Source organism: Salmo salar, chromosome 18 (assembly GCF_965601325.2).
Source record: "Salmo salar chromosome 18, fSalSal1, whole genome shotgun sequence".
In the NCBI taxonomy this organism is placed as follows: Eukaryota; Metazoa; Chordata; class Actinopteri; order Salmoniformes; family Salmonidae; genus Salmo; species Salmo salar.
Genome location: NC_138308.1, coordinates 59,544,340 through 59,560,875, shown reverse-complemented (window position 1 = coordinate 59,560,875; position 16,536 = coordinate 59,544,340). Strand labels below are relative to the sequence as shown.

The 16,536-nt window shown below is 42.2% G+C and overlaps 1 protein-coding gene across 1 annotated transcript in view; it reads right to left on the bottom strand.

The window, feature by feature from the left end:
- The window catches only part of reep3b (receptor accessory protein 3b), a 42,552-nt gene that overhangs the window by 11,052 nt on the left and 14,964 nt on the right, over positions 1-16,536 (bottom strand). Inside the window, exons 3-5 of the mRNA XM_045701198.2 lie at positions 12,557-12,633; positions 9,644-9,764; positions 9,286-9,399 (exon numbers count right to left, since the gene is read on the bottom strand). Coding sequence (XP_045557154.1) covers positions 9,286-9,399; positions 9,644-9,764; positions 12,557-12,633 — 312 coding nt within the window. The remainder of the gene's footprint in view (positions 1-9,285; positions 9,400-9,643; positions 9,765-12,556; positions 12,634-16,536) is intronic.

Below are 16,536 nucleotides of genomic sequence, written 5' to 3'. Positions count from 1 at the left end.
CCTCTGCCTACCCAAGGACGTCAGAGGACAAAAATCAGTTAACCACCTAACCGAGGAACTCAATTTAACCTTGCGCAATACCCTAGATGCAGTTGCACCCCTAAAAACATCTGTCATAAGAAACTAGCTCCCTGGTATACAGAAAATACACGAGCTCTGAAGCAAGCTTCCAGAAAATTGGAACGGAAATGGCGCCACACCAAACTGGAAGTCTTCCGACTAGCTTGGAAAGACAGTACCGTGCAGTATCGAAGAGCCCTCACTGCTGCTCGATCATCCTATTTTTCCAACTTAATTGAGGAAAATAAGAACAAGCCGAAATGTCTTTTTGATACTGTCGCAAAGCTAACTAAAAAGCAGCCTTCGCAAATGGAGGATGGCTTTCACTTCAGCAGTAATACATTTATGAACTTCTTTGAGGAAAAGATCATGATCATTAGAAAGCAAATTACAGACTCCTCTTTAAATCTGGGTATTCCTCCAAAGCTCCATTGTCCTGAGTCTACACAACTCTGCCAGGACCTAGGATCAAGGGAGATGCTAAAGTGTTTTAGTACTATATCTCTTGACGCAATGATGAAAATAATCATGGCCTCCAAACCCTCAAGCTGCATACTGGACCCTATTCCAACTAAACTACTGAAAGAGCTGCTTCCTGTGCTTGGCCCTCCTATGTTGAACATAATAAACGGCTCTCTATCCACCGGATGTGTACCAAGCTCACTAAAAGTGGCAGTAATAAAGCCTCTCTTGAAAAAGCCGAATCTTGATCCAGAAATTATAAAAAACTATCGGCCTATATCGAATCTTCCATTCCTCTCAAAAATTGTAGAAAAAGCTGTTGCACAGCAACTCACTGCCTTCCTGAAGACAAACAATGTATACGAAACGCTTCAGTCTGGTTTTAGACCCCATCATAGCACTGAGACTGCACTTGTGAAGGTGGTAAATGACCTTTTAATGACGTCAGACCGAGGCTCTGCATCTGTCCTCGTGCTCCTAGATCTTAGTGCCGCTTTTGATACCATCGATGACCACATTCTTTTGGAGAGATTGGAAACCCAAATTGGTCTACATGGACAAGTTCTGGCCTGGTTTAGATCTTATCTGTCGGAAAGATATCAGTTTGTCTCTGTGAATAGTTTGTCCTCTGACAAATCAATTGTAAATTTCGGTGTTCCTCAAGGTTCCATTTTAGGACCACTATTGTTTTCACTATATATTTTACCTCTTGGGGATGTCATTCGAAAACATAATGTTAAATTTCACTGCTATGCGGACGACACACAGCTGTACATTTCAATGAAACATGGTGAAGCCCCAAAATTGCCCTCGCTAGAAGCCTGTGTTTCAGACATAAAGAAGTGGATGGCTGCAAACTTTCTACTTTTAAACTCGGACAAAACAGAGATGCTTGTTCTAGGTCCCAAGAAACAAAGAGATCTTCTGTTGAATCTGACAATTAATCTGGATGGTTGTACAGTCGTCTCAAATAAAACTGAAGGACCTCGGCGTTACTCTGGACCCTGATCTCTCTTTTGAAGAACATATCAAGACTGTTTCAAGGACAGCTTTTTTCCATCTACGTAACATTGCAAAAATCAGAAATTTTCTGTCCAAAAATGACGCAGAAAAATTTATCCATGCTTTTGTTACTTCTAGGCTGACTACTGCAATGCTCTACTTTCCGGCTACCCGGGATAAAGCACTAAATAAACTTCAGTTAGTGCTAAATACGGCTGCTAGAATCCTGACTAGAACCAAAAAATTTGATCATATTACTCCAGTGCTAGCCTCCCTACACTGGCTTCCTGTTAAGGCAAGGGCTGATTTCAAGGTTTTACTGCTAACCTACAAAGCATTACATGGGCTTGCTCCTACCTATCTTTCCGATTTGGTCCTGCCGTACATACCTACACGTACGCTACGGTCACAAGACGCAGGCCTCCTAATTGTCCCTAGAATTTCTAAGCAAACGGCTGGAGGTAGGGCTTTCTCCTATAGAGCTCCATTTTTATGGAATGGTCTGCCTACCAATGTGAGAGACGCAGACTCAGTCTCAACCTTTAAGTCTTTACTGAAGACTTATCTCTTCAGTAGGTCCTATGATTAACCTCTCTAGGCTAGGCGGGACGAATTCGTCCCACCTACGTAACAGCCACTGCTATCCTGTGGCGCGATTTTCAAAACCTTAAAAATCCTATTACTTCAATTTCTCAAACATATGACTATTTTACAGCCATTTAAAGATAAGACTCTCGTTAATCTAACCACACTGTCCGATTTCAAAAAGGCTTTACAACGAAAGCAAAACATTAGATTGTCAGCAGAGTACCAAGCCAGAAATAATCAGACACCCATTTTTCAAGCCAGCATATAATGTCACCAAAACCCAGAAGACAGCTAAATGCAGCACTCACCTTTGATGATCTTCATCAGATGACAACCCTAGGACATTATGTTATACAATACATGCATGTTTTGTTCAATCAAGTTCATATTTATATCAAAAACCAGCTTTTTACATTAGCATGTGACGTTCAGAACTAGCATACCCCCCGCAAACTTCCGGGGAATTCGCTAACATTTTACTAAATTACTCACGATAAACGTTCACAAAAAGCATAACAATTATTTTAAGAATTATAGATACAGACCTCCTCTATGCACTCGATATGTCCGATTTTAAAATAGCTTTTTGGTGAAAGCACATTTTGCAATATTCTAAGTACATAGCCCAGGCATCACGGGCTCGCTATTTAGACACCCGGCAAGTTTAGCACTCACCATAATCATATTTACTATTATAAAAATGTCATTACCTTTTGTTGTCTTCGTCAGAATACACACCCAGGACAGCTACTTCAATAACAAATGTTGGTTTGGTCCAAAATAATCCATCGTTATATCCGAATAGCGGCGTTTTGTTCGTGCGTTCCAGACACTATCCGAAATAGTAAAGAAGTGTCACGCGCTTGGCGCAATTCGTGACAATAAAATTCTAAGTATTCCATTACCGTACTTCGAAGCATGTCAACCGCTGTTTAAAATCAATTTTTACGACATTTTTCTCGTAGAAAAGCGATAATATTCCGACAGGGAATCTCCTTTTCGGCAAACAGAGGAAAAAATCCCAAAGGCGGGGGCGGTCGGGGTCACGCGCATAAGCTAGTGTCTCTTGATGGGCCACTTGAGAAAGGCGATAATGTGTTTCAGCCTGGGGCTGGAATGACGACATTCTGTTTTTTCCCGGGCTCTGAGCGCCTATGGACGACGTGGGAAGTGTCACGTTAGAGCAGAGATCCTTAGTAAATGATAGAGATGGAAAAGAAGTTCAACAAATGGTCAGACAGGCCACTTCCTGTAAAGGAATCTCTCAGGTTTTGACCTGCCATTTGAGTTCTGTTATACTCACAGACACCATTCAAACAGTTTTAGAAAATTTAGGGTGTTTTCTATCCATATGTAATAAGTATATGCATATTCTAGTTACTGAGTAGGAGTGGTAACCAGATTAAATCGGGTATGTTTTTTATCCAGCCGTGTCAATGCTGCCCCCTAGCCCTAACAGGTTAAGTATAGTCTGGCCCAGGAGTGTGAAGGTGAACGGAAAGGCTGGAGCAACGAACCGCCCTTGCTGTCTCTGCCTTGCCGGTTCCCCTCTTTCCACTGGGATTCTCTGCCTCTAACCCTTTTACAGGGGCTGAGTCACTGGCCTACTGGTGTTCTTCCATGCCGTCCATGGGAGGGGTGCGTCACTTGAGTGGGTTGAGTCACTGACGTGGTCCTCCTGTCTGGGTTGGCGCCCCCCCCTTGGGTTGTGCCATGGCGGAGATCGTTGTGGGCTATACTCGGCCTTGTCTTAGGACGGTAAGTTGGTGGTTGGAGACATCCCTCTAGTGGTGTGGGGGCTGTGCTTTGGCAAAGTGGGTGGGGTTATATCCTGCCTGTTTGGCCCTGTCCGGGGGTATCATCGGATGGGGCCACAGTGTCTTCTGATCCCTCCTGTCTCAGCCTCCAGTATTTATGCTGCAGTAGTTTATGTGTCGGGGGGCTAGGGTCAGTCTGTTACATCTGGAGTATTTCTCTTGTCTTATCCGGTGTCCTGTGTGTATTTAAATATGCTCTCTCTAATTCTCTCTTTCTGTCTTTCTCTCGGAGGACCTGAGCCCTAGGACCATGCCTCAGGACTACCTGGTATGATGACTCCTTGCTGTCCCCAGTCCACCTGGCCGTGCTGCTGCTCCAGTTTCAACTGTTCTGCCTGCGGCTATGGAACCCTGACCTGTTCACCGGACGTGCTTGTTGCACCCTCGACAACTACTATGATTATTATTATTTGACCATGCTGGTCATTTATGAACATTTTAACATCTTGACCATGTTCTGTTATAATATCCACCCTGCACAGCCAGAAGAGGACTGGCCACCCCTCATAGCCTGGTTCCTCTCTAGGTTTCTTCCTAGGTTTTTGGCCTTTCTAGGGAGTTTTTCCTAGGGAGTTTTTCCTAGCCACCGTGCTTCTTTCACATGCTTGCTTGCTGTTTGGGGTTTTAGGCTGGGTTTCTGTACAGCACTTTGAGAATATCAGCTGATGTACGAAGGGCTATATAAAAATAAATTTGATTTGATTTGATCTAGACGTTCCGCTAGCGGAACACCTGCTCCAATATCCAATGATGGGCGTGGCGCGAAATACAAAGTCGTCGAAAATCCGAAAAATTGAAGTTTTCAAACATATGACTATTTTACACCATTTTAAAGACAAGACTCTCCTTTATCTAACCACACTGTCCGATTTCAAAAAGGCTTTACAACGAAAGCAAAACATTAGATTATGTCAGCAGAGTATCCAGCCAGAAATAATCAGACACCCATTTTTCAAGCTAGCATATAATGTCACAAAAACCAAAACCACAGCTAAATGCAGCACTAACCTTTGATGATCTTCATCAGATGACACTCCTAGGACATTGTTATACAATACATGCATGTTTTGTTCAATCAAGTTCATATTTATATCAAAAACCAGCTTTTTACATTAGCATGTGACGTTCAGAACTAGCATTCCCACCGAACACTTCCGGTGAATTTACTAAATTACTCACGATAAACGTTCACAAAAAACATAATTATTTTAAGAATTATAGATACAGAACTCCTTTATGCAATCGCGGTGTCAGATTTTAAAATAGCTTTTCAGTGAAAGCACATTTTGCAATATTATGAGTAGATAGCTCGCCATCACGGGCTAGCTATTTTGACAGCCACCAAGTGTGGTACTCACCAAACTCAGATTTACTATAAGAAAAATTTGATTACCTTTGCTGTTCTTCGTCAGAATGCACTCCCAGGACTTCTACTTCAATAACAAAATATTCCATTACCGTACTTCGAAGCATGTCAAACGCTGTTTAAAATCAATTTTTATGCGATTTTTCTCGTAAAAAAGCGATAATATTCCGACCGGGAAACCTTGTTTTCGTTCAAAGACGAAAAAATAAAAACATGGAGTCGTCTCGTGCATGCAGTCTCATTGTTCTCAGATCGACCACTATCCAAATGCGCTACTGTTTTTCAGCCATGGCCTGCAAAGTCATCATTCAACGTTCTGGCGCCTTCTGAGAGCCTATGGGAGCGTTAGAAAATGTCACGTTACAGCAGAGATCCCCTGTTTTGGATAGAGATGATCAAGAAGGCCAAGAAATAGAGAGGGCGCTTCCTGTTTGGAATCTTCTCAGGTTTTGACCTGCCAAATTAGTTCTGTTATACTCACAGACACCATTCAAACAGTTTTAGAAACTTTAGGGTGTTTTCTATCCAAATCAAACAATTATATGCATATTCTAGTTTCTGGGCAGGAGTAATAATCAGATTAAATCAGGTACGTTTTTTATCCGGCCGTGAAAATACTGCCCCCTATCCATAAAAAGTTAACTACACATGGTTGATGATATTACTAATTTATCTAGCCTGTCCTGCGTTGCATATAATCACTTAGGTACACGTTGCTCCAACCATAAACATCAATGCCTTTCTTAAAATCAATACACAAGTATATATTTTTGAACCTGCATATTTAGTTAATATTGCCTGCTAACATGAATTTCTTTTAACTAGGGAAAATGTGTCACTTCTCTTGCAAACAGAGTCAGGGTATATGCAGCAGTTTGGGCCGCCTGACTCGTTGCGAACTGTGAAGACTATTTCTTCCTAACAAAGACAGCCGACTTCGCCAAACGGGGGATGATTTAACAAAAGCGCATTTGCAACAAAAAAAAGCACAATCGTTGCACGACTGTACCTAACCATAAACATCAATGCCTTTCTTAAAATCAATACACAGAAGTATATATTTTTAAACCTGCATATTTAGCTAAATGAAATCCAGGTTAGCAGGCAAAATTAACTGGGTACTACACATTCATTTCACGCAGAGTCAGGGTATATGCAACAGTTTGGGCCGCCTGGCTCGTTGTGAACTAATTTGCCAGAATTTTACGTAATTATGACATAACATTGAAGGTTGTGCAATGTAACATGAATAACGTTTTGTTTTTGAGATGATAGTTTCCGGATTCGACCATATTAATGACCTAAGGCTCGTAATTCTGTGTGTTATTATGTTGTAATTAAGTCTATGATTTGATATAGCAGTCTGAGCGGTGGTAGGCAGCAGCAGGCTCGTAAGCATTCATTCAAACAGCACTTTCGTGCATTTTGCCAGCAGCCCTTCGCAATGCATTGCGCTGTTTATGACTTCAAGCCTGTCAACTCCCAAGATGAGGCTGGTGTAACCGATGTGAAATGGCTAGCTTGTTAGCCGGGTGCGCGCTAATAGCGTTTCAAACATCACTCGCTCTGAGACTTGGAGTAGTTGTTCCCCTTCCTCTACATGGGTAACGTTGCTTCGAGGGTGGCTGTTGTCGATCTGTTCCTGGTTCGAGCCCAGATAGGAGCGAGGAGAGGGACGGAAGCTATACTGTTACACTGGAAATACTAAAGTGCCTATAAGAACATCCAATAGTCAAAGTTATATGAAATACAAATCGTAGAGAGAGAAATAGTTCTATAATTCCTATAATAACTACAACCTAAAACATCTTACCTGGGAATATTGAAGACTCATGTTAAAAGGAACCACCAGCTTTCATATGTTCTCGTTCTGAGCAAGGAACTTAAACGTTAGCTTTTTTACATGGCACATATTGCACTTTTACTTTCTTCTCCAACACTTTGTTTTTGCATTATTTAAACCAAATTGAACATGTTTCATTATTTATTTGAGGCTAAATTGATTTTATTGATGTATTAAGTTAAAATAAGTGTTCATTCAGTATAGTTGTCATTATAAAAAAAATAAAAAAAGTTATATATATATATATACACACAACTAAATTAAATCAGCCGATTAATCGGTATCGGCTTTTTTTGGTCCTCCAATAATCAGTATCGGCATTGAAAAATCATAATCGGCCAACCTCTAGTCTGCGCATTGCTGTTTGCCCAGTTACACCCAATAGAGAGTCTCACACACACACTCACACACACACACACACACACACACACACACACACACACACACACACACACACACACACACACACACACACACACACACACACACACACACACACACACACACACACACACACACACACACACACACACACACGCCAGTCCTTTAACCTGTTGGGGGTAGGGGGCAGTATTGACACGGCCGGATAAAAAACGTACCCGATTTAATCTGGTTACTACTCCTGCCCAGTAACTAGAATATGCATATAATTATTGGCTTTGGATAGAAAACACCCTAAAGTTTCTAAAACTGTTTGAATGGTGTCTGTGAGTATAACAGAACTCATATGGCAGGCAAAAACCTGAGAGGATTCTATATGGGAAGTGGCCTGTCTGACAAGTTGTTGTTCATCTGGGCTCTTTTTATTGAAGACTGAGGATCTTTGCTCTAACGTGACGCTCCCATAGGCTCTAAGAGCCCGGGAAAAAGCTGAACGATATCGAGGCAGCCTCTGGCTGAAACACTTTATCGCTTTTGGCAAGTGGCCGATCAGAGTACTATGGGCTTAGGCGCGTGCCCGAGTCGACCCCATGCTTTATTTTCTTTCGTCTGTTTACCTAAACGCAGATTCCCGGTCGGAATATTATCGCTTTTTTATGAGAAAAATGGCATAAAAATGGATTTTAAACAGCGGTTGACATGCTTCCAAGTACGGTAATGGAATATTTAGACATTTTTTGTCACGAAATGCGCCATGCTCGTCACCCTTATTTACCCTTTCGGATAGTGTCTTGAACGCACGAACAAAACGCCGCTATTTCGATATAACTATGGATTATTTGGGACCAAACCAACATTTGTTATTGAAGTAGAAGTCCTGGGAGTGCATTCTGACGAAGAACACCAAAGGTAATAACATTTTTCTTATAGTAAATCTGACTTTGGTGAGTGCTAAACTTGCTGGGTGTCTAAATAGCTAGCCCTGTGATGCCGGGCTATCTACTTAGAATATTGCAAAATGTGCTTTCATCGAAAAGCTATTTTAAAATCGGACATATCGAGTGCATAGAGGAGTTCTGTATCTATAATTCTTAAAATAATTGTTATGCTTTTTGTGAACGTTTATCGTGAGTAATTTAGTAAATTCACCGGAAGTTTGCGGGGGGTATGCAAGTTCTGAACATCACATGCTAATGTAAAAAGCTGGTTTTTGATATAAATATGAACTTGATTGAACAAAACATGCATGTATTGTATAACATAATGTCCTAGGTGTGTCATCTGATGAAGATCAAAGGTTAGTGCTGCATTTAGCTGTCTTCTGGGTTTTTGTGACATTATATGCTAGCTTGAAAAATGGGTGTCTGATTATTTCTGGCTGGGCACTCTGCTGACATAATCTAATGTTTTGCTTTCGTTGTAAAGCCTTTTTGAAATCGGACAGTGTGGTTAGATTAACGAGAGTCTTGTCTTTAAAATGGTCATATGTTTGAGAAATTGAAGTAATAGCATTTCTAAGGTATTTGAATAACGCGCCACAGGATTCCACTGGCTGTTACGTAGGTGGGACGATTTCGTCCCGCCGGCCCTAGAGAAGTTAACAGACTCTTTATCCAGAGCGACTTAGTTAGGGCATTCATCTTCAGATAGCTAGGTAGGAAAACCACATATCACAGTAAGTACATTTTTCCTCAATAAAGTATCACATTAGCAAAGTCACAGCCAGTAACAAGGGCTGGGGGGTGGGGGACTCGTGCAGTACTTGCCTTGACAGCTGCGGAGACAGCTGCAGTAGCAGCTATACTGAGGCCCTGCTTGCCGAAGGTCACCATGGTCTCGTAACTACGCTCCTTGGCCTGGACAATGTACTCGTCTATCTCCTGGGTGACGACAACCGTTACAGAGAGTCCATTTACAGAACACCAACTGTAGTACGCAACATGTCCACCCATGACAACACAACCGCTAAATATCTTGTCAACTGACAGCTTTTTTTAAGTAGAAGGATAAAAAACAAATACAGGATTCAAAAAGGTATTCTTCTATTGCTTGCCTTGGCTTCATATTCAAACACATTCAATACACCATTAACAAAGTGCTCAGTATTCAGTCAGTCAGTCTTACCCTCTCTCTTGAGGACAGTAGAGGATGGAGACACTTCCTGTAGATGAGACTAGCTCCTCTGGTGTAGGGAGACAGCAACCAGATAACAAACGCTATCTTTATCTCATAGTACAGAGGGAACCTAGAGAGAGACAACGCATTACATTATTAACACAGTGTTAACACTGACCCATAATACACTAGGTCCTCTGGTGTAGAGAGACCAGATATTTCATAGTACAGGGGGAACCTAGCGAGAGACCAGATATCTCATAGTACAGGGGGAACCTAGAGAGAAAGACCAGATATCTGATAGTACAGGGGGAACCTAGAGAGAGAGACCAGATATCTGATAGTACAGGGGGAACCTAGAGAGAGAGAGACCAGATATCTGATAGTACAGGGGGAACCTAGAGAGAGAGAGACCAGATATCTGATAGTACAGGGGGAACCTAGAGAGAGAGAGACCAGATATCTCATAGTACAGGGGGAACCTAGAGAGAGAGAGAGACCAGATATCTCATAGTACAGGGGGAACCTAGAGAGAGAGAGACCAGATATCTCATAGTACAGGGGGAACCTAGAGAGAGAGAGACCAGATATCTCATAGTACAGGGGGAACCTAGAGAGAGAGAGACCAGATATCTCATAGTACAGGGGGAACCTAGAGAGAGAGAGACCAGATATCTCATAGTACAGGGGGAACCTAGAGAGAGAGAGACCAGATATCTCATAGTACAGGGGGAACCTAGAGAGAGAGACCAGATATCTCATAGTACAGGGGGAACCTAGAGAGAGAGACCAGATATCTCATAGTACAGGGGGAACCTAGAGAGAGAGACCAGATATCTCATAGTACAGGGGGAACCTAGAGAGAGAGACCAGATATCTCATAGTACAGGGGGAACCTAGAGAGAGAGAGACCAGATATCTCATAGTACAGGGGGAACCTAGAGAGACCAGATATCTCATAGTACAGGGGGAACCTAGAGAGACCAGATATCTCATAGTACAGGGGGAACCTAGAGAGACCAGATATCTCATAGTACAGGGGGAACCTAGAGAGACCAGATATCTCATAGTACAGGGGGAACCTAGAGAGCATTATGTTAATTTGAACAGGGACAACGTACAACAAAAAGTCTAAGTAGACTTGAGAAAAGATTTAGCCAACAGCTCATTTCTGTCTTATTGACAACACATTAGGGTTAGGAACGAGGGTCAGATTAAGGTTAGGGAAAGGCATTGGGTTAGGGTTAGCATTAGGGTTAGGAACGAGGGTCAGATTAAGGTTAGGGAAAGGCATTGGGTTAGGGTTAGCATTAGGGTTAGCATTAGGGTTAGGAACGAGGGTCAGATTAAGGTTAGGGAAAGGCATTGGGTTAGGGTTAGCATTAGGGTTATGGAAAGGCATTAGGGTAGCGTTAGCATTAGGGTTAGGAACGAGGGTCAGATTAAGGTTAGGTATAGTTTCACTGAGGTTCAGGTAAGCGTTAGGGTTAGCATTAGGGTTAGGGAAAGGCATTGGGTTAGCGTTAGGGAAAGGCATTGGGTTAGGGTTAGCATTAGGGTTAGGGAAAGGCATTGGGTTAGCGTTAGCATTATGGTTAGGGAAAGGCATTGGGATTAGCGTTAGGTTAAGGCATTGGGTTAGCATTAGGGTTAGGGAAAGGCATTGGGTTAGCATTAGCATTAGGGTTAGGGAAAGGCATTGGGTTAGCATTAGCATTAGGGAAAGGCATTGGGGTTAGCGTTAGCATTAGGGAAAGGCATTGGGGTTAGCGTTAGCATTAGGGTTAGGGAAAGGCATTGGGTTAGCATTAGCATTAGGGTTAGGGAAAGGCATTGGGTTAGCATTAGCATTAGGGAAAGGCATTGGGGTTAGCGTTAGCATTAGGGAAAGGCATTGGGGTTAGCGTTAGCATTAGGGTTAGGGAAAGGCACTGGGTTAGCTTACCGCCGCTATTCATTTTCTGCCAGTGTAATATCCACTGCTGAAATCCTATTAACCAGCCGACATGACGCTCCTCATTAAAACTGAACAACAAATTTATAAGACTGAATCTCAATTAAATCTCATTAAGCCTGGATTGTTTTCGGCACAGCGTGATGATCAAAGACAACACGGAAAACTACATGGGCTTGTTTGTTTGGTTTAACACATTCAAGGCCAATCAACCAAATGAAGAATTAGCATAAAAATCAATGCTTCTGTCTGTATTCAGTCTCCCCAGGCTACAGTGAGGTCTGTATTCAGTCTCCCCAGGCTACAGTGAGGTCTGTCTTCAGCCTTCCCAGGCTACAGTGAGGTCTGTCTTCAGCCTCCCCGGGCTACAGTGAGGTCTGTATTCAGTCTTACCGGGCTACAGTGAGGTCTGTGATGGTCTCCCCGGGCTACAGTGAGGTCTGTATTCAGTCTCCCCGGGCTACAGTGAGGTCTGTATTCAGTCTCCCCGGGCTACAGTGAGGTCTGTATTCAGTCTCCCCGGGCTACAGTGAGGTCTGTATTCAGTCTCCCCGGGCTACAGTGAGGTCTGTATTCAGTCTCCCCGGGCTACAGTGAGGTCTGTATTCAGTCTCCCCGGGCTACAGTGAGGTCTGTATTCAGTCTCCCCGGGCTACAGTGAGGTCTGTATTCAGTCTCCCCGGGCGACAGTGAGGTCTGTATTCAGTCTCCCCGGGCGACAGTGAGGTCTGTATTCAGTCTCCCCGGGCGACAGTGAGGTCTGTATTCAGTCTCCCCGGGCGACAGTGAGGTCTGTATTCAGTCTCCCCGGGCGACAGTGAGGTCTGTATTCAGTCTCCCCGGGCGACAGTGAGGTCTGTATTCAGTCTCCCCGGGCGACAGTGAGGTCTGTATTCAGTCTCCCCAGGCTACAGTGAGGTCTGTATTCAGTCTTACCAGGCTACAGTGAGGTCTGTATTCAGTCTTACCAGGCTACAGTGAGGTCTGTGATGGTCTCCACTACGGTGTAGAGAGCAAACACAATCCAGTACATCATCCAGCGGACCTGTTGGAACAGAGAGAGAGATGGTCAACACTTTCTACATGTTACAGTACACCTGTTGGAACAGAGAGAGAGAGAGACAGAGAGACAGAGAGATGGTCAACACTTTCTACATGTTACAGTACACCTGTTGGAACAGAGAGAGAGAGAGAGATGGTCAACACTTTCTACATGTTACAGTACACCTGTTGGAACAGAGAGAGAGAGATGGTCAACACTTTCTACATGTTACAGTATGCTAGACATACACCTGTTGGAACAGAGAGAGAGAGAGAGAGAGAGAGAGAGAGAGATGGTCAACACTTTCTACATGTTACAGTACACCTGTTGGAACAGAGAGAGAGAGAGATGGTCAACACTTTATACATGTTACAGTATGCTAGACATACACCTGTTGGAACAACAGAGATAGGATATCTCTCTCTATTATGGATGGGAATACTTTGGAACAGATTTCCTGAATTAAAATCACTTGGAGCTGATTGGCTGGTGTTTTACAGTCTTTTATGTCCAAAAAAGAAGCACCAGGGAAGCCTGCAATAAGGCAGGAGCAGCTCAGTACAGGCCTGCAGGCTACAGGCCTACAGGCCTACAGGCTCCCATCCAAAGCAAGCATTCCTCCCTCTCAGACAGACTCTGGGAGAGGACATACCTAGCCAACAAGCCACGGCCTCTGAGAAATGAGACGTCAACTTGTTCCAGCTAGATTATTCCTCATTTGTAACTAAAGCCTTGTTCACACAGCAGGCCTTAAGGCTGCAATCAGTTTGGTAGGCAGTGTCTCTCTCTCAAATACAGTTGTTGAAAATATTAATTTTTGTTATAACATACAAGGCACTGGCAACAGAAAATAAGTATAAAAGTACTTCTCACTTTACATGGGCTCAGCAGTCAACTACAGTCCTATCTGTATGTGCAGTCCTAACTATAGTCCTATGTGAATGTGCAGTCCTAACTATAGTCCTATGTGTATGTGTAGTCCTATGTGAATGTGTAGTCCTATGTGAATGTGTAGTCCTATGTGAATGTGTAGTCCTATGTGAATGTGTAGTCCTATGTGAATGTGTAGTCCTATCTGTATGTGCAGTCCTAACTATAGTCCTATGTGAATGTGTAGTCCTAACTATAGTCCTATGTGTATGTGTAGTCCTATGTGAATGTGTAGTCCTATGTGAATGTGCAGTCCTATGTGAATGTGCAGTCCTCACTATAGTCCTATCTGTATATGCAGTCCTAACTATAGTCCTATGTGAATGTGTAGTCCTAACTATAGTCCTATGTGAATGTGCAGTCCTAACTATAGTCCTATGTGAATGTGCAGTCCTAACTATAGTCCTATGTGTATGTGCAGTCGTAACTATAGTCCTATGTGAATGTGCAGTCGTAACTATAGTCCTATGTGAATGTGCAGTCGTAACTATAGTCCTATGTGAATGTGCAGTCGTAACTATAGTCCTATGTGAATGTGTAGTCGTAACTATAGTCCTATGTGAATGTGTAATCCTAACTATAGTCCTATGTGAATGTGTAGTCCTATCTGTATGTGCAGTCCTCACTATAGTCCTATGTGTATGTGCAGTCCTAACTATAGTCCTATGTGTATGTGCAGTCCTAACTATAGTCCTATGTGTATGTGTTGTCCTAACTATAGTCCTATGTGTATGTGTTGTCCTAACTATAGTCCTATGTGTATGTGTATTCCTATCTGTATGTGTAGTCGTAACTATAGTCCTATGTGTATGTGTTGTCATATACACAGATAGTTACATAATTTCGATCTTTGTATTTACTTCAGAACAAACAAGCAACTATGAAAAGAGCAACAACACGAAGCGTGATTTGTCCAGGCTATTTTCAGGAGAGGTTTCTCCATTACTAGTCTGCCGTTCACTGTGCATTTAAATGCGATCGTAACCAAAGTCATGCCGTTCTGAAATGGCTTCGTGGTAGAAAGCTCTGTACTCCGTGTTCTACAACCAAACCCAGCCGGTTAAAGTCTGACTGGAGGATTTACTGAAATTAACTTTCAAATCTTGACACTAGTCCACATGTCCCAGTTACTGCCATGAATGACAACAGTCTTATTAAGTAGGTCCTACACTTTTTTACTTGTACATTTAGTATCTAGAAAGTGTAAGACTTGATAACAGAACGTCTTAACTCACAGGTCCGAGTGCCGGTCCTTTCCTCATTGTGAAAAGGTCTTATAAGATCAGGTCTGAAGGCTCCAGTCGTTCCCTGATCACTAGACCCACTATAACAACACATGCTAATGTTTATCTAAAAACAAATGATAGTCCCACTAAGCCCAAACCAGATGGGATGGCGTATCACTGCAGAATGCTGTGTTAACCATGCTGGTTCAGTAGGCCTACATTTGGGCTTAGTGGGACTATCATTTGTTTTTCATCAGGACAATGACCCAACACACCTCCAGGCTGTGTTAGGACTATTTGACCAAGAAGGAGAGTGATGGAGTGCTGCATCAGATGACCTGGCCTCCACAATCACCCAACCTCAACCCAATTGAGATGGTTTGGGATGAGTCGGACCGCAGAGTCCGCAGAGAAAAAAAGCAGCCAACAAGTGCCTAGCATATTATGGGAATATCCTTCAAGACTGATGGAAAAGCATTCCAGGTGAAACCGGTTGAGAGAATGCCAAGAGTGTGCAAAGCTGTCATCAAGGCAAAGGGTGGCTATTTGAAGAATCTCAAACATAAAATATATTTAGATTTGTTTAACACTTTTTTGGTTACTACATGATTCCATATGTGTTATTTCATAGTTTTGATGTCTTCACTATTATTCTACAATGTAGAAAATAGTAAAAACATAAATAAAAACCCTGGAATGAGTAGGTGTTGTAAAACTTTTGACCTGTAGTTTAGACAGGTGTGTGCCTTTCCAAATCACGTCCAATCAATTTAAATTTACCACAGGTGGACTCCAATCAAGTTGTAGAAACATCTCAAGGATGATCAATGGGAAACAGGATGCAACTGAGCTCAATTTCGAGTCTCAGAGCAAAAGGTCTAAAGACAAATAAATTTGCGAAAAATTATAATAACATGTTTTCCCTTTGTCATTATAGGGTTACTGTGTGTAGACTGATAAAGATTTTTTTTTTATTTGAACTAATTTAGAACAAGGTTGTAGCGTAACAAAAAAAAGGTGGAAAAAGAGGTCTGAGTACTTTGCGAATGCACTGTATGTAGTGTTATGAATATTATGCATTCATTCCGTTTGTGGTGTTCTGGTTCCTGTTTGGACCCCAGGAAGAGCAGCCACTGCCTTGGAAAACAGATAATTAGGGATCCTAATAAAATACTACTAAAAACACCACTTCTGCCTTGATAGATATGATGCTGTGTCTATGAAACTGGGACAGGCAATAATACGACACAACACATTTCTTTAAAAAGAAGTTGTCTTGGTGCATGCTGGGAGACATAACGCCAAAAATATCATAATGCTTTATGAGTGGAGTGTGACAACACATACATTCTAAGTGATTTCAAAATGGGTCTTTCTCCATTCTGATTGTTTTAGACTGTTCAAATAAACTTCAACCAATTTATATTTCTGAATTTCCTGCACTCATTTGAGATAATTTCCACACTGCCATGTCGGGCTGCACGATACATGCAAATAATCTAGGACTTTTTTTTAACCAAACGTTGCAATTGCGATTTGACTTGCGATTTAGATCAGAACACTTGGGCGAACTGTTGGAATAACGGGAAAAAAATGATGATTATTCTAATTATATAGTTAGAAGATAAGTAGGCACTTTGAATAAAAGTGTTGTTTGACATGACAATGAATTAAAATGTCAGAGGCGTTATTGTGACAGGGTAGGAACCAAAGTGTTGGTCAGGGTTTCCTAGGGGACCCTATAATCTTT